At 35.7% G+C, this 19,199-nt stretch overlaps 1 protein-coding gene across 6 annotated transcripts in view; it reads right to left on the bottom strand.

Annotated features, from left to right (window-relative positions):
- LOC104033534 (sodium channel protein type 2 subunit alpha) overlaps positions 1-11,220 on the bottom strand; it is a 61,243-nt gene extending 50,023 nt beyond the window's left edge. For 3 of the 6 annotated variants that reach the window (XM_075710756.1, XM_075710758.1, XM_075710760.1), the window contains exons 1-6: positions 10,948-11,214; positions 7,729-7,847; positions 5,081-5,170; positions 3,214-3,342; positions 2,638-2,729; positions 1,261-1,533 (exon numbers count right to left, since the gene is read on the bottom strand). In XM_075710756.1, the coding sequence (XP_075566871.1) occupies positions 1,261-1,533; positions 2,638-2,729; positions 3,214-3,342; positions 5,081-5,170; positions 7,729-7,847; positions 10,948-11,214 (970 nt within the window). Of the gene's footprint in view, positions 1-1,260; positions 1,534-2,449; positions 2,542-2,637; positions 2,730-3,213; positions 3,343-5,080; positions 5,171-7,728; positions 7,848-10,947 lie in introns of all 6 variants that reach the window. The other 3 variants (XM_075710757.1, XM_075710759.1, XM_075710761.1) reach the window with 2 other exon arrangements.
- Between the last annotated feature and the right edge of the window lie 7,979 nt (positions 11,221-19,199).

The raw sequence follows: 19,199 nt of genomic DNA, 5'->3' as shown, positions 1-19,199 counted from the left end.
TCTTGCTTGGTTTAGAAAAGACCAGAAATAAAGAAAATAACAGTTTTAGAATTTCATAAAGTAGTCTACGATTATCTTATTTCTAAGTCCACAGGAGTAGTAGTAATACATTCAGTCTGAAATTAGGAAAAATTAGGTCAGATATTTAGAAAAAACTTTGTGTGATATAGTACTAGAAGTGGATAAAAGGGAATGGAATGGAGTCTGTTTTTCAGATGTTTTTAAGAATAGGTCATCATCCAAAATCTTCTGCAAGACGACATTTCTATGATACCACAAGCATGCTAAGATGATAAGTATATTAAAAGATTATAAGGCAATGAGACTTGGATCCAAAAGCATTTAGCTGTTAAACTGACATTTCCTAACTTTCAGTGATACAGGCATCAGTTACAACATTTATACAGACTTTATAAAAAACCTAAGATTATGGTTAATTACGAAGTTAAAACCCTAAATACACTAAAATAAATAGGAGAGACTGAATAGATGAACAGGAGAGACTGAAGCTACTTATCATTCTGAAAGAATAGCAATATACTGTAGATATGTTCAGAGTAGTTCTATCTGAATTTTAAAACAATTTTTGTTAACACAGTAGTGATGTTAACTACCTAAAAAGGTGAAAATACAGTGTTCTGAGGTACAAAGGAGACCAAAATGCTAATTTCTTCATTTTCCACAGATAAGAAACAAATGAAAAGATACATAATATGGAATCTAGTTCTTATTTTGCTAGAACAAGAAGCATGGGATAAATTACCAGTACTGTCATAAGGCATGTCTGTGCTGTGCAAAGGAGTATGGTCCAGAGACACTCACCAAGTTCCAGAAGAAACAATGCAGCTGCATTTACATGCTATGGCAGGATTCATGAGCTAACTGACGTTCAAATGTGGATTTATGATATTGGGCATTATCTTGTAGTAACGTAGCTATACAATTTCAGATCCCATATTAGGACTGTCACTATTTCAGGAGGCTTGAAGCTAGCATGGAAATTTCTGCTTTGTGCTGCAATGTGGATTTACTCTAAAAGTCATATTCAGTAAAAGGTAAAAAGATATTTTGGTACCAAGTACAATATTATGAGTATGTTAAGCTACATTATGACTCTTATTTACTACACAAAATAAGTGCTTTTATGTCTCTTGGCCAGATTACACCGTTTTAATTGCAATGGAAAGATACTGATGCTTTTGTATCTGTTTAAAAAAATTCCAGAAAAACAATGCAGTAGATGATATAATTAACTCTTACTTCTGTCTTCGATGTACTCATCCCAGTTAAATGTTGTCATTGTTGTATTAATAAATGTACCATTTTCACCTATAGAGCTATTAAAGTAGGAAATAACAGTTGTTTCAAAAGTAGAATTGTCTGGAGGCCACTGCAGGCATTTATTCCTCAAGTTGCCCATGAACAGCTGCAGCCCTATTAGTGCAAATACACTCAGACAAAACACAGTCAGGATCATTACGTCCGAGAGCTTCTTCACAGACTGAATTAGGGCTCCCACGATAGTCTTCAAGCCTGCAAAGAGAAAAGATTTTTATTATGATGCTAAGCAGATACTAAGCACACACACACAAAAAATCATGTGATTTTTCCTGACAAGATAAAGATTTCATGCAAAACGACAACTAAATGAGTCTAGTATTTGTGATACAATAATTTTCATGAAAAGCCTTATTACTTGTGAAGATGAATGAAAAGCAGTAAGTTTATGCTTATTTTATAGTGTACAGAAATAAAAAATAGATAATACCAAACACATTGTTTATGCCAAAACAAGTGATTTTATTATTCATGCTATATCCCAGACCTACATAGAAAAGCATCGTTTGCTTTTGCTGATGCTTCTTGCCCAAACCTTTCTTATATGAACCTTTTAAAAAGTATTCTGCATTAGTAAACCCATTATAAAGACACTGTAAGTGCATATTTGAATGATATCCTCATAATAATCTTCTTACAATATAACAGGGGTGATGGTTTGGAGAAGAAAGACATCTTTAAAACAATACCCCATGCATGGCCCATGCTATCCTTTAGAGTTTAGTTTTTTATACATGACTTAAAACTGAATTAAGTTGCTATATCAAGTGCCTGCAATAAATGATAAAATTTGCATCAATATGAAAGCTTAAAATTAACTTATATTTAAAACATGTAAAGGAAAGCTTGATGTCATAAGATGCAAATCACATAGGCTGTTTACTGCAAATATCTCATGCAAGAATTTGTTAAACTCAAAGGCTGATTTTTTTGAAAAGAAAATACAATTAATATAAGAAAAGCAAGAATCAATTTAAATAAAATTACATTTCTTGATTCCTGCTTTTTTATTTTATTAAAAATGTATAGCAAATAAGGCGTATGCTTTAAAAACGTAGAGTACAGCCTTTGTGGAACAAAAGTCAGCCTCAGTGTTTAACCTAGCTCTCACCTGGAATGACTGATATTGTTTTCAAAGCTCGGAGAACTCTGAATGTTCTCAACGCTGAGACATTGCCCAGGTCCACAAACTCTGTCACATATCTGTAATAGGGGAGTTCACACACAAACACAATGACAGCACACAAATAACAGTTGGAGATATGAGGGGCCTAACACCTTACACCAACTTCTTCTTACCTGGGATTACAGAAATAGTTTTCAAAGCTCTCAATACTCTGAAAGTTCGAAGAGCTGAAACATTGCCTAGGTTTACAAATTCTGTTACATACCTGTAGAATTAAATCACAGTTACTCAGAATTGAGGCAGATTTTATCCTGTTTGCTTGGGTCTTTGATCAAGACCTCTTCACCGTTCGCTGTATTTTGCCTGTTATAAATATGCTTCTGACCATAAAATTAAATTAAGTTTTATCAAAATAAACCACATTGACTTGATGTTTGAAACCTAATTTGGTCAGCTTATAGCAGGAAGTCAAAAGGATTCCTTTAATTCTGGTATGCAGAAAGGAGACAGGATATGAACAGTTCAGGCTGATGGCATTCACAATCCTAACGGGCTGGCACACCATGCTGGCCTCTGAAGCACATGCTTAGTTAGAAATACTAAAATGTGTAAAAGAGGTAGAAGAAACATATTGAAACCGCAGGAAGTCCAGGCTCCAAATGTTCTGGCTGACAAAATATGAGGGAATTTTTAGTCACTAATTTCATGCTATCAGAAAGATTTAAAAAAAAAAAAAGTAGAAGACTTACGCAAATGTAATGACAGTGAAATCTAGCCAATTCCATGGGTCTCGAAGAAACGTAAAATCTTCTAAACAGAAGCCCCTTGCAAGAATTTTAATAAGTGATTCAAAGGTATAAATTCCAGTGAATGTGTATCTGAGGAAAATATGCAAGACAGAGTTTATAGAAACACATACATGTTATCATTACACATTACGCTCTCTAGTTGCTTTACTCTCATCTTCTTTAAGTGGCATAAGAATTTAATGGAAGTTAGAACCAACTTTAAACATCTGCAGAATTTATACCATAAGTAAGAAGGAGGAATCAAATTATGATTAAAATACTAAATGACAACGCATAGCCTAAGTTCAAATTCTATAATCTATACCAATGAGACAGTTGCAAAATTCCCAGTTATGTCATTGGTGCATGTTTATGTCCAATCTGAATCCATGTTATAACCAAACACATGGATGGATTATGTTAGGATTTCAGAATTTGCTTCCAGACTAAAAATTTCTTTCTTCAATGCTATTTTTATGATGAAATGTTGCTTAGTACCATAAGCTGGCAATGTGCCAACCCTCCTCAGCCCTCATTTATTTTGTTACAGAATAGGTGTATCCAGTACTTCACCTTCAGCAAGACAGGCATAGCACTGGAATGAAACAAGTGTTTTCAGATGCAAAATCCTCTGCAAGAACAACCAGAAATATTTACAAATGACAATAAAATTCAGCTACTCATTCTGACTAAAAAATATGGTTAAAAAGTAAAAATATTTAATTCTGGCATTCTGAGTAATTTCAATTTTCTATCTCCAAATTATGTCATCTTGAAATTTAGTTTCATTTATATCTTTAATGGAAAAGAATTCAAATTAAACTGCTTACAGGGCTCGAAAGGTTTTCAGACTTGAGCTAACCTGAAACCACTTTTCCAATGTGAATTTTTTCAGTTCAATTACTAAACCAAAAATTTCTTTCCTGCACAACTTTATGGAACAGATGAGGAGGACTTCTGTTTTATATTGAAATGGCACAATATATGAAGAAATATGCAAGCTAGCTATCTTTATTCATAAATATTTACTATATGCTAGATGTCCTGAATACATATACATTCATATTGAACTCAAAATGAGAATGCCTCCACTAACTTTAATAGCCCTATGATTTGACTTTTGATTACTGAAGATTAAACAGGTACGTATCATCCAAAGCAATTAGGAATGAAGAAGAAGCAAAAGCATAAAATGCTACTGCAAAGATGAAGCATGATGAAGAGCAGTATTTCACACTGTGGTCTACAGCCTTGGAACTATCACAAAATATGCACCAATTGTATGTTGTCACCAAGTAGTTGACATCATATTGGACCTTTTCCTACAGGAAGAATAGCCAACCACTTAAAACACTTTTTAATAGCTTATTTTTCATACAAGCTTTCCATTGTTAGATTGTCTTTGGTAAAGGAAAGCTGCACTATGGTGAACATAGAAATCCATTTGATGATCCCTTCATCTACAGTGGTTATTGCAATAGAGATGGAAAAGCGTATTTCCCAACATTCTTGCACAGACATAACATAGAATGGAGTGGAAAATATTTATAATCCACTTTTTTGCATGGTCATAAGACTAGCTTCTCTTCTTACATTCCCCATCTAGTACTGCAAACAGAGGATGGACATTGAACAACTTGTAATGAGGGAAGTGTTGTAAAATACATGTATTTAATCTTACACAGAAGAAACTAGCATCAGAATAGCTGTTGAAAGGATATGCCAACAAGGTAGCTGCTGCCAGTGGATGCCATCCTAATATAAAATAATTTACAGCAGTTTATTTCAGATTATTGAATATTATTCCAAGAAAATCCATTTAACTTACTCTACATTCTTTGTCCAGTCTGGAGGGTTACTCATGGTCATAAATACACAGTTGGTCAAAATAGTGCACATGATAAGCATGCTGAATAATGTAGGTTAAGAGTTAAGGAATGTAAACCAGAAAATCTCATAAAAGGAGTATCAAATAACACGCTGCTTTGGCAGATTTCCACTATCAGGAGCTATTTATCCCTTCACTGCTCTGTTAACACTCAGGGAAAAGCCCTGAATATGTTAAAGCTTCCATAGTCACTGCTTCATGTCTAAAAGAGAACGATGACATACTAAAAATTAGAAAATCTTAAAGATATAAAAAACCCCTACCCAACCCTTCATTTTAAGACCTTAGGTGATTTTTTCTTTTGAATAAAAATGTGAAAGTTTGAAGTAGTAGCTTCTAATTTAGTGGAATAACACAAAAAGCATTTGTTTTGGATGATCTAGACAAACCTGATCTACTTCATGCATACAAAACAATGAAAAATACATTTTCTTCACTTTTCTTCTTTTACGTTCACCATAAAATTTGGCATGTATCAACATTTTTGCTTATCATTATAATACATATATTGAAATCTAGTTATCACATAATAGGAGAGACCATAGGAAAATTTTAGGGAGAAAATTATTTTTTTACTGTTTACTTTATATATGGCTTTTGTAATATAAATGTTGGTGGAGGGGAAGGCATATTATCCTCTCAAAAAAAAGATCTAAAAGTAATTCCAGAACAGGTCCAAGTCATAAATAACTTCACTGATTTTAACACAACTGCTCTGGATCTACAACCTTTCACTCTCAGGACTGATGACATTCTTCTTAGAAATGAAAATACAAACACCAAAATGAAAACCACACAGATGATGCACAAAATGTCCACATGATGGCAACATCACCTAAAACTAGAAAGAGGACAAAGCTCGATTTTGAGAAGAGCTTTAGCTTGTGTAACTACAATGCAGGTTCACACGGTGCTCCTAAACAGAAATCCGAGCATAATGGGGTGGGAACTACTGTGAGTTTCCCCTCACAAAGTTTTCTTTGCATGTCTACATTAATGAAAAAAAAACCTAAAGTGACAGTAAATACCTCTACCTTCTGAACTGTCAAACAACTGTGGCATTACACACAACAATTCTTTGGGTTTTCTGCTCAGTAAACATATTTCAAATGCTTTACTCAGAATCTAGCTTCTCACTATATAATTCATATATGAACAGAGCAGAAAAGAAAGGTATTTTAAAAAACATTAAAAAAAATGTGTTTTAAGAGTGTTTCACAAGCTTGCATTTTACATAGGTTTTCAAAATCCTTTTTCATTAAATGTCCTCTCAGAGTTGCAAATCTTCACTATTCTTTCATCAGTAGAGAAATAACTAGAATATACCTTTCCACAATTGCAAACGTTTTTTAACATTCTGACTTCGGGGACTCTAGCTCTTCACCACCATCTCAGTCCCATGATCTTCCACTTTTCCATGTAACTGAATAATGCTCTATAACATGCTAAGCAGTGTCAGATAATTGACAAATAATTATTTGTAGTGACACCTGTAGCAAGCAAATACAAAACAGGTTGTGTAGTGTTATGATTGATTCTGAAGTCATTTGTAGGCTAGCCATTGACAACAGCATCCAACACTTAACAACCATTGCAATTATCAGACTTCCATTACACCAAGATTTAAAAAAACAATCCTTTCAGGATTTATTGTACATGATCTTAGGATCCCTATATGTAACGCTACACAAAACTGCTTTCATTGTGCTTTTGTTAGACTCTTGTAAAATGTAAGTGTGCAAACATTTGTATTCGTTCCTTAAGTAAGCAGACTTGCTGAAGTCCATGCCCACATTGCTTGTATCAGCATTTGGGATCAGACCAGTGGGATGCCTGCTATACTCAGCTACCAAAACACTGAAAAAGGCAAAATACTAGGTAAGTCACTGTGATCATTTAGCTTTGCAAATCTCTATCTGCAAGGTGGAAATCTCACAACCTGCTTGAAGACTGAAATTAAAACTTCTACAGGATTATGAGTGCATAATGCAATAATGATAAAGAAATAAAATAGGCATGTAAGATACATGTAGGACTGAGAATGTATAACAACATAAGAAAACTAAAGTGTTTTATCAACCTATCCTTCTGCAATTTTGATCTGAATCAGAAAATGAAAAGGAAGAATGAAACCATATTTTCACTAAATACTCATGCAAGCACAAACCTGGGATCAAAGATTTGATTTTTAACACAAAGTGTCAGAGAGGAACTGAAATTATTTTGAGAAATATATCTGCAGTTTATGAAAAATGTGGAGGAAGGGAAAAGATGAAAAAAGATGTGATGGTTATAGGAAAAATAAGAGGGAAGGGAAAAAATAGGTGCAGGAGGAAAAAAGACACAGGAAGAAATTGCAAAGAACAATGACTGGTTGTCTGGCTTCTGATATTACTATATTAAGATCCAGCAATGAACACAAATGTAAAAAGGGAATAAGAAAAAGAACAGAAGACAGAAATAGTAGAGAGAAGAGGGACAAAGCACTACGGATCATATTGATCCTGGGACATGTGCCAGAAAATGAGTTAAACACTAAGTAACATCTGATTCACTACAGTTTTAGACTAATCACTTGAAAAGGATATGAATGTACCAAAATCTTAATAGCTATTTTTCTAAGAGGATTGAAAGGAGTTAACATGTACAGGGCAGAGGTGGCACTGAATCGGAAGATTGCCTTCCCTTTATTCAATACTATAAAGGTCTGGAAAAAGAAACAGAATGAAAAATAGCATTTTAAAGATACCAAATTACAAACAAGTTACAAGTTCAAACCCAGAACCATTTTCATTTCATCATTAATCATAATTGGTCAAACTCTTCTTCTATTTACACCTCCCCCAGAATCATAATCCCCTTCTCTAGTTCAAACATAGTAAAGTCCTGACAAATTACTATAATTGCATGAAAACATTTGAATAAGTTTATTTAGAAATCATAAGTAATCCTGATATTGCTAGCTAGAAAACAAAGTCAGTATATAAGGTATAAATGTATTTAATATTTGAATATATGAAAAAATAATGAGAGCCATTAAAACGTCAACATTCCCTGAATCAAATAACCAGCATTAATTTTCACATCAAAGTACTACAACAATAGTGCTACAAAGTGATTTGAATTTCAAGAGTGATCTTCATGAAAATAAGGAAATTGAGAGTGTTCAATAACTAGTTTTTCAACGTAACACTAATGTACTGGATAGTTTTTTCTGTACTCTAAGAAAAGATAACATATTGCTTCTCTTTTCAACTATTTCTTGTGGGAGTTTCATACCTACAATTCTGTCTATTTTTTCTTATGTCATGCTTTACTTTTACCTAATACAGAATTCAATAATCCATGTATTTTCACTGCCTCTCCACAGTTTCAGCAATAACTCATGCATACTGCCAACATTAAAAAAAGCATTTATAAATGTAATAGTTTTCTTAAAACCTGGGAAATAGAGAAGACTAAAGCTTTTATTTAACATGCAGTAAATTTTTTAAGTATTTAGATTTCCATGCATTTGGGGAAATTCCTATCTATTTCTGTCATCTCTTCTTTCTACACATGGGTGGAAGTTCATGCTCATTGAACGTAAGTGGATCTAACTAGCATTGTGGCAGCCCTAAAAAACCCAAAGGGAACATAAGCCATGCCAACCTGGAGCACTGCCAATAGCCCTGATCTGCCTCAGCTGGAGTCAGAGGGCTGCATTTGTAAAGATTATGCTCTACCTTCTGAGCAGGTGTGTCAAACACAGCAGCTGAAATCCTGAAAACACAATGCCTCCCCCTGCCTGAAATGATACATTTCAGCTCTTCCAAACTGAACATATTTGCATTCCCAGACACCCATTGATTCTCAAGCCATATGTTGGTCCTTGCTGTACAGAAGAAAGGATTGGTCTGTAATGTACTATCCTTGCTACCACTGCTTTTCAACTCTATTACTATTCTTCTTGGAGTTCAAGAAAATCTGCCCTCAAATTAGAGTTTTTCAAATGTTTTCCGTTCCCTTTACTCTGACAAAACCTCTGATGAAACATCATTTGTGTGATGCTGACTCATCAAGACATATTAAAAAATTAAAATGGAGCCTGACCTAAACAAGGATGATCAAAGATATGCAAAGAACTCCAAGAAAAATAATAGGACAAATTATGACTGCAACGCACGTATAGTTTGGAGTCTTATATCTCCCACTAGAAACTACTATACTTTTGGAAAAGATCAAGACAACTGCTATGCATTTCTCAATCAGGAGCAAGCAATTCAGCAGGATTTTACTTCACGGCCACAGTTAATTGCAGAATTACTTTTCTAGTTTCCAAAGCATGATAATACATGTGCTGACTTTAGGATTTCCAGCACTGAATTTAGATATTTACTACTGCAGAACAGGGAAAGAAGGAAGGAAAGGGATCAGCACTTTGACTCAAATTCCATTTGCTTTACTTCCAGACTTCAACAGGTTACATAGCTTGAGCAAAGGAACCAGAACAAGATATTTAATTGAAAAACTTGTTTTCAAATTTAACTTACAATTCTCCATAGCATGAATTGAGTTTTAGAAATTCTGCAATGAACATTTAAGGTACAGCTGATTTTTTTAAAGCTGTTCTCTCTGTTTAGTTTATCATGGTATGCCTATAATGTTATTGTTTCAACATATTAGTGATGAGGCATAAGCCTAATTCTTGCAGGAAATCTGGGTTTTTTTACATAGTTCAAGTTTGACTCGTAACAATTCCTGGGGTGGGGGGGTTTCTTCCTTTTTCTTTGAAGTAGTTTTTTTGCTTTCTTGGTTTTTTAAGATTCACTTGGTTTTATTCAATAGCTAATTTCCACAGGAAAGAAAAGAAAGCGCAAGAAAAAAATTATGAAGACACAAAAATAAAAAAAAAACTTGGTAATTTCTTCTTTACTGGTAGAATAATGATGGTGCAATACACATGATGCCAAAATATGAGGGACTGGAATTCTGGAGGAAACCCAGGGCCATCTGGTCAAAAGTCTAAAGTTCAGCACTTTTATGCTTGGCCGTAACAGTTGTTGTTACTTCCAACAAAAAGAAAATATGTGGGTTTATTTTTTTTTTTAAAATGAATATCTTTATAAAATATTTTAAAAATTACTTAACATTCTGTCGACACTCCAAGAGGAATTCCTACCTCCTCTTTATTTATTTCCCTCTTCTAAACACCTCCTCTTTGATAACAATCAGAGAACAACATAAATCTGAATACGAAAAATTTTTCACCTAGACGATCTAAGTCAGATATATGATGCCTCTATAGAATACAAAATGGAAGAGGAAGATCTTCAGCATAACCTGAGAAATTACCTTTGCATACTTCCCTACCCTTCCCAGCAACAAGAGAATGCAACCTAGGCTTTCCATGTGACAGTGAAGAAAGCTAGTAGAAGGTGTCTAGCTACCTTTGAGATGGGTTTCATAGTGAAGATCCGCTCCTTTCACATCTATAATACAGCAATTAATAAAATAATAATTCTAAAGATAACCCCGTGCTACTTCTTCAATTCTCCTGTGTGTAAAACACTGAAAGTTACAAATTAGTAAAATACCAGGTATATTAAAATAAACCTAAATGCATCTTTACCTACAGACCAGGTCCCACAAACTTCCATTACTAACTTCCGTTCTTACAATTGAGATTTCTGCCAATTAAATCAGCTGGTGGGGGAATGCAGTATATGTAAAGACTGGGTCCAAAATACTGGAAATACTACGCCTGTAAGAGGGTTCCTTGTATTTTAACCTTCTTAAAGTCTGACAGAAGTATACAACACACTCACTTTTTTATTGATATAATAGGGGTCCAGGTCTTCCAAGGGCTCAGACACCATTCCTGGAGGTATGTCGCCATAAATAAACGGCAGTGTCTTTCCTGCCTCCAAGTCACTATTCGGCTTTGGGCCATCTTCATCATCATCATCTTTGCGTTCTTGTTTGGATTTTTTAGCTTTTTCTTCATTGACACGCTGCTCAATAGCTGCAAGTGATTCTCTTGTGAAATAGCGGAAGCTGTCAGGTCCTGGTGGTACCAGCACTGATTGTGCCATCTTTTCATCCTGCACCTCTTAATTACTGTTTAGCCTCTCTCATAAAAAAGTGCTAAAAACATGAAAAACACAGAAAAAATTTAGAGCAACACAAATAGCTACAAACAGAGGAATATTCCTTCATAGAATTTTCTGTGGGACATCTTGCTAAATTCAGTAATTATCATCCAAGAGGAGGCTGCTGTGAAATGGATTTTTTTCATTTGTTTTTATTTCAAGACAAACCATTTTCCTTTGCAGCTGGCCTCATAGAGTTGTCTTGAAGGTATCAATTCTTAAAATATTTAGTTTAAAATTCATTTAGTGCTTGTGATGATATATTGACAATTCCTATAGGCTGCATAAAAAAAGTCACATACAATATAATAACATCTTGCCTTTACCAAGGGTAATGCTATCCATTCCAGTGAATAAAGTAGTAGATATTTTCCACTACATTCAGTGTGAGGAATCAACAGTTCTGAAGTGTTTCTGGTTTGGTGTTGAGACGTGAGACTCCACACAATTCACCCCTTTATTATCCTGAAAGCTGCACCTTGGACCAACCCTCCCTCTAGCTAGAAGGACCAGAAATGACTCCTAGAATCCACTACTGCCATGTAAGGCCAGAGGGATCAGTTGAAAGCACTTTCTGGGTACAAATATGCTGCCTTTGCAGAGCTGCCAGCTCAGGAAACAAGATTCAGACATAAGCACCTGTATTCAGATCCCCTGCCTGGCAACACACTGTGCCCTGGAAGAATTGCTGAATTAAACAAAAATGATCTTTAATCATTACATACTGCGCTTAGATCTTTTATGTCTGATACCATATCAATTGTATATATTTTCCACAATTTTCACTAACAAGAGTCGAACCATCTCTTCTTAATGTCTCCAGACAGTTCAGTTAAAAAGAACAAGTGGAAAATATTCCCAATGCAAATACTTTGATCTGAAATCATAAGCAAGATCTCTGGTGTAGCCTTCAAAAATTTTTCTCAAGAGTCCTTCTCCTGAGTAAGCACATTAAAAACATAGCAAATGCAATAAAAAAGTAACAACTTCTGAGTAAGACAATATACCCAAGAAACAATTATCAAATTAAAATGATACAATAGAATACAATCAGCATGATACTATTTCACCGTCTTGCTAAATACACATACTCCAGGACAGCTACAATAAATTCATATTTTTGAAGCCTGCTAAATAAACTGCAGCATGATGCCTTCTCCTCTTTTCAACCATATGCACATAGCCGTTTACACCTACACAGACATCCACACACATCCCAACTCCTGCAGGTCTCCCTATGAGCATGCTCTTCCATTGCAGGCAAATGCACCTGGTGCATTCTGTCATGGACGGTCTGTAGCAAACTGCTGCTGGAAGCCGCACTGACTAGTAGCAGCAGAAGGGTCAATTAGGAAAATTAAAATGGTCCTGCTGCAGAATCCTATTAGATTTTATTGTCAATTAGAGGAAAAAAAAGGCATAATCCTCTTTTAATACTGCAGGAAAGAATTAAAAATTCATTACCAGTGAAGAGTCTTGCACTTATGTGGGTTTGGAATAGCACCAAGGAAGACTGCAGCTAAAATTCCATCATGTCTTTTCCTTTTTCTTTTTTTTTTTTTTTTTTTTAAAAAAAAAAAAAATTCTCCTTCTACAGACCACACCTAACTTCCTGCTGAAGGATCCTGGTTATTGAAGTCAAATCTGTCATTTCCTGTGCAAGCCTACTAAGTGCTATAACTCTTAGTGCCACTAGATGGTACTGATATACGTCCATAAATTCTTGTCAGAAATGGTAAAGAATTTTTGCATGCTCGAACACTCGCTTAAACTGAGACTCTGGGACTAAAATACACGATTTTATATAACCAGCCAGGTCTCAGGATTCTCAAAAATTCTTTTGAATATATAGCACCTACTGCTGATGAGACCATAGCTGTTAAAACTGTGAAGGTGACACAGAAAGAAAGTAGGAGGGATAGCAAAGGAAAAGAGAAAAATGGAGGTTGCACAGACAGTGTACAACCAAAGCAGTTGCTGAGACTGGCTTATTGGCAGTCTGGATTATTTTAAACTATAGCTTGTATCAGTTTTCTAAAATAAATTTATACAATATACTTGCTCTGTATTCTTTCTAAATCCAGGAAAGCCAGCAATGAGAGGGAAGGATGGCAGTTTTGAGTGTTCACTGCAGTGGTGAATTCCTGTACAGAAATCACCCACTGTAGCAGGGAGAAAGACTAGATGATCAGGAACACTGTAAGCCCTCCCATGTGGCAAATCAGTAAGACATCATCTTTGGGCAGCACTCCACCAAAATGCCATCCTACTTCTTTTCACTCTCCTGCTTTCTCTGTATTTTCTATGCTCACTGATTTTCATACTTTTTCTCCCACAGCATTAATATCACTTTTTTAGCCTCTGTCTTTCCCCATCCTTGACCTTCTGCCTTTCCCTCCTACTCTTACATGTACCCAAATCTCTTTCAAACTTCTCAAGCAACACATTTCTGTATCTATAGATTCAGACCTTCAGATAGTAATTTACTTCTGTCCCTCTCCCATCTCCTTTCCTTCAGCTGTGAAGAGGACTAAAGAAGCTGTGGAAAGTAATAAAAAGCAAAGGGCCACTCTGAAGTGAGAAGGGTTGGAAAAAGAAAGAATACAGTAGCTGAAGAAACGCCACCATGGCTTTGAAAAAAGAACAATGAAGAGAGGGACAAATATTGATAATTTCATTCTTTGGTAATTGTGGTGAGAGAATGAACAGTTTGACTGGATCAAAATAATGTTTTTGAAATTTTCAGCAGCTAACAAAAAATGTGTTGAATGAGAAATATAATTTAACCACATCAGAAGTACCGATTTGGTTTTGAGCCATTTAAGCATTACACAATATTTTAAAATAATGTTAAAAGCCTTTTTAGAAAAGTCTTTTATTTGATAGGGTTTTCTAATTTCACAAATGATTCAATGAAATCAATAGAAATTTTGCAAACAATTCCATGTAACCATTTCTTGGTTGTTGTTAAAAAGCTTTGGATGAGTACTTCCGGCTGGCTCCAATTAGGACTGTGGTTTACTTGGAGCTGCTCTGCAGTCTCAAAATAAGAGGATTATGAGACAGCACAGATTCACAGAAGGGGTAAAGGAGCTTCTAACTACAAAATATTTTGATTATTTTTATGTGTGTATATGTACATATGTGTTTATGCGGCTGCTTATGAAAGTTACAATAAACCAAGTACCTGAAAAGCTGGGCTATTTCACACAATGTGCAAAAGGAGCTTCATTCTGCTGTCAATAGTATATTAAGTTAAAGTGTCTGATTTGTTTCTTATCATATGGGTCTGAAATTACCTAAGATCTCTGATTTCCCCAGTGCTATACAATCTACATGCATAGTGTTAGGATGGACAGTGAAAAGTAAAGACAAAAAGGAAATAGCCTGTGGGACATTGTATCCGATTGCCTTAGCTGCTTGGGTCTACAGTCTTACTAGGCTGTAAGGTGAAAAAACAAGTATTTTAGAGAGACAGAATAGGCAGGAAATGCAATACAATCTTTGCAGTCTAAAAGAGAAATATATATACTTCTAAAGAGGACACCACAGTAGTACCTCTAGAGAAGCTAGTAACAATCCTTAAAATATATTAAAATAATTAGATACTACATAGCTATAGTAAATGTAACAGATAAAATCAGTAGAGATAGGAAGGGAAAATGATCAAATCAAATAGTAAATATCAATCAAAAACCAATCTAACATAACCTACATTTAAAAACTATTGTTCAAACGTGGTCAAAATTTACCTAAAATATAAACATGGAATAAGAATAATTCTGGTAATAGGTAACTTGTGACTGCTGTCTAGCTTCCTACCTACAGCCATAGGTACATTTTATGGATAATTTTATCACCAGTGGTATATACCTTCCCACTGCTACGGCACATCTGAAAGCCTGAAGCGCACTTTGTCTTTTAATCATTTGGCAAAACACTCATGGCCCATATAAAGGGTAGAGTTTGGGAAGTGTTCAGTGTCGTATGTAAAGAAACTCTACACCCACTCTACATGAGGGTGAATGATTTTTGACAGGACAGAGCTGAGAGAAACTTCTGAGTCTTCTCCTGGCTGTCTAGGAGCCCTTCATCTACAGACAACCCTGATTAATAGAATCAGAAGGAAAACAGATTACCAGCTTCTCCTCAGAAATCTGTAAAAATTAACTGTCTTTGTTCAATGTTAAAGCGGAGCATTAAAATGCACAAGTGGCAACTTGCTGTCATTCTGTGGTTCTGTGATCCTTTTACTCTCCAGCTGTGCGTCCCTGTATTATATTAGAATTGTCCCCAAGTGCATGACTTTTCATTTATAGTTCTGAATTTCATCTTATTCCAGTAACGCCTGTCATTGAACCCAACTAGTCCTTTCGGTATAATAGCTTGCTCTTTCTTTGACTATGCCTCCCAACTTTGTGATAGGAGCAAATTACATCAGCATATTTCCACTTTCTTTGCTGAAACAATTAATTGAATTTTAAATAAAACCTGTCCCAAAGTTATAATGGTGTTGAGCAACTTTGACCAAAGTGTAGGTTACTGTGGTTTTTGCTGTAGTTTGCAAAATATGTTAATACTACTCTAAGAACTTTAATCTTAAAAAAAAAGTTTGAATTTTATACTCTAAAATGAAATAGTATTTTTTTGCATTTAAAGAGCAAAGGGGGTAGAAGAGGGAAAAGGGAGCTTTTTCTTCTTGTAAATACTATACATTCAGCATTGTAAATAGACTTTTAATCAAATACACTGAATCTAAAGAAACTCCTGTCACCTCTTCCCCCCATGCTACTTAAAACACTTACTATACTACTAAATTATTCATGGTGGTCTAGATGACTGAAAACATGTTTGCTAGCTTTGCAGATGACATGCAACTGGAAGGGCTACAGGTAAACAGGAGGACAGTATTGGAATTTAAAATGTCCTGACAAATAACAAAATGGTCTCAAAAAATGATGCAATTCAAAAGACACAAGTCCTAAGTTTTATATTTAGGCAAGAATAAATAACTGAAAAATTACAGGATGAGGAACAAATGAGCTCTGCAGGAAAAGATCTAGAGTACTTACTGCATCACAAACCAAGCATGAGTGAAAACTGTCAGTCTTACCAACAAAAAAAAAACCCACCCACCAAGTACTTGGGATTTATAAACTTGTGAAATAATCTTCTAGTCTTCTATTTGGAGCAATATTTCCAACTTGGGTACTACATTTCAAAGAATATGGGGGCTACCTGGAAAGAATTCAGACCACAGCAATAAAAACGTAACTTATGAGAAAAGGAATTGTGGGATTTATTTGAGTTCTTTCTGTCTTAATTTTACTTTGAAAAGATTGATGGAAGACATGATGACAGTCTTTATATGTCTAGAAAGCTCCTCCAAGGAAGAGGAGGAATTTGTTTCCTTTTTATCTGGCATACAGGCAAAGAGGTTGTGGGGTTAAACCGCAGCAAGAGGGATTTGTTAGGAAAACCTTTTACCAGTGAAAACAGAGAATGGATAGAGTAGGCACACCACAATCATTCAAGGGTTTTAAGAAAGGCTAGGCCTTGTAAAAAGGAAGATCAGTGATGAGTGTGAGATTTGTAGCAAAACTGAAAAGGATGAGAATTAAGAAACTTGTAACAGACCATCACTGTTTTAGGGTCTTAATAAGTGTAGGTTTCTCATTGTTTTGTGCTGCTCCATCTGTTGTGTTTCTCCCCAGGCCTCAAGGGAGCAAGACCTTATTGTTCATATACAGAGATGCAGAAAAGAAAGGGGGTTTGATTTCAGTCACTGTTGGCTGAGAAAGTTCTTGAAGAGTCAGTGGGGTGCAGCATAGAAAAAAGTGACATCACATGCAGGAAAGTCCCAAGGACTTCTTTACAGAGAAAGAGACGAGAGTGCCTAAGGAAGCATTGGTGTGGAATAGGAGAGATCTGCCCCTAACTTCTCTGTACTCACCTCTCTCTCCTTCCAGTATTTTCCTTTTCTCCTAGCCTGATAGAAATTAAAACAATCAAGTTTAAAAGAACCATTTCATAGTCCATTCTCTTACTCACACCTTGCATCGCTGCTATTCCTACACGTGGGTAAAATAAATGCTGGAAAAAAACCTGTTCTGTCTCAAAGGGCTATAGCCCTTCTGGATGTGTCAGCACCCCATGGCACTGCATGAAAGACTGTGTAACATGCGATTGCCCTGTCTGAAGGTGGAAGGTTTACAGCTGGTGTAGTACCTCTGCTAAGATTTATGGTCTCGCCACTCCACTGCTGAAATTAGTAGCAAATAAAAATCAGTTTTCCTGTGTTTGAGGTTTGTATGTTTCATACTATGCTGCATTGTATGTTCAATAGTCAGAGCTCTGATAGAGGCCTCTTCATACAGCATCTATGTGCTGAATTGTGAGATTTGAACAGTAGGTGTTTCTATACAACAAATTTTTCCAAACAGCTCTTAGAAGAGCTATATAAAAATACAGCTTCCTACACATTGTCCAACATGTTAAATGGATGTATAACTAGCAAGCCACCTTTGAAAATGCAGTTTCTGAAAATCTTAAGCCAATATGAGATGGTGCTGTCAGAAGGGACAGCTCCATTCTCCACCCACTCTTACCCTGGTCATTTCCCACTGTGCTGGCTTGAGCACTTCTGCACCTCTGCATTTTAGCCAGATCAGCTCACTGGTCTGGCTGAAAACTACAAATAAGTGGCCAGATTTCAGCCAGATTAAAGAGCTGATCCATCACACTACAGAAAACAGTTAAGAGGCTTAGTATGTCCCCTCACTTCTAGAGTGCAAAGGAGCAGCTGACTATCTACAGTGTCTTCCAAATTTCAGTGCTTCTCCTAACTACAAAGCTCAATAGGGCTTAAGGTGACAGAGTATGAATAAATGGATCTTCAGTGCTTGAATGCTGGGGCTGAACTCTAGCAATTGCTCTAGCAATTGTACAGTCAACAAACACTAGCACAGATCCTGTACCTGGTGTAGAACCCAGTATAAGTAGGATAAAAATGTTTATTAAATGCCCAAATGTTTATTAAAATGCCCAAACACTAGCAAATCTAGGGATCAAATTGGACTAGCATTCTGTTTAAGCAGCCTCGGGACGGCCCTTCCAAGATAAGGAGGTCACGAGGATCACCCCTCTGCCTTTCAACACAGACACCATGACATCAGGACAGCATTGTATGCAAAACGTGTGGCAAGGATCATCTAATGTGAAGATAGGTATACAAAGACCTCTACTGGGAAAGTCTGGGGGTTCTTTCAAATCGATTTTCTCACCTTCTTTAAAACTTCTTTCAGGGTAAGGTAATGCCCATAGGGCTATGGCAAGATGTACTCCAAGGAAATATGAAAAATACATTGGTAAAAATCAGTTGATCATTATTTTTATTTACTGTTAGCCAATAACCGGTAATGACTTGCATTTGGTTATAGTTACATACTCCATTTTCCTCTTTTATCAGAAATGGTCTCTGAACAATTGCTGATTTTCAATTAAATGTCAGTGAATGAACAAAAAAGCTATTGTTTTTCCAGGTAAGAGGCCCTTAAGTCCTTCTTTCTAGCAATAGACAATTTGTTTTTTTCACCTGATGAAAACACCATTCTTAACGTTTTTTTGTATACAGTGAATAAGCTTTCGGCCTGACTCAGATGAGCTCCTCCGGTGCTCCATGACCAAAGGAACAAACACAGGGCGATTCACACCTGAGAAAGATTCAAAACAACAGTTCAAGTTTCCCTTTACAAAAAGAGAAATATACTGACTGTCTCCAAAGCAAAGAGCAATGTGGGAGACAAAGTAATGCGAGAAGAGCATTCACCAAATCCCTAATGAAACTGGTGAAGTGATTAAGGCCTTGCAGCCATCTAGCTGAGGTGGGCATTTCATCAAATCACTCTTTCCCCTGATATCCATTGTGA

This window comes from Pelecanus crispus, chromosome 5 (assembly GCF_030463565.1).
Source record: "Pelecanus crispus isolate bPelCri1 chromosome 5, bPelCri1.pri, whole genome shotgun sequence".
Lineage (NCBI taxonomy): Eukaryota > Metazoa > Chordata > Aves > Pelecaniformes > Pelecanidae > Pelecanus > Pelecanus crispus.
Note: the sequence above shows the minus strand (reverse complement) of the source record. Positions and strands in the feature narration are given on the sequence as shown.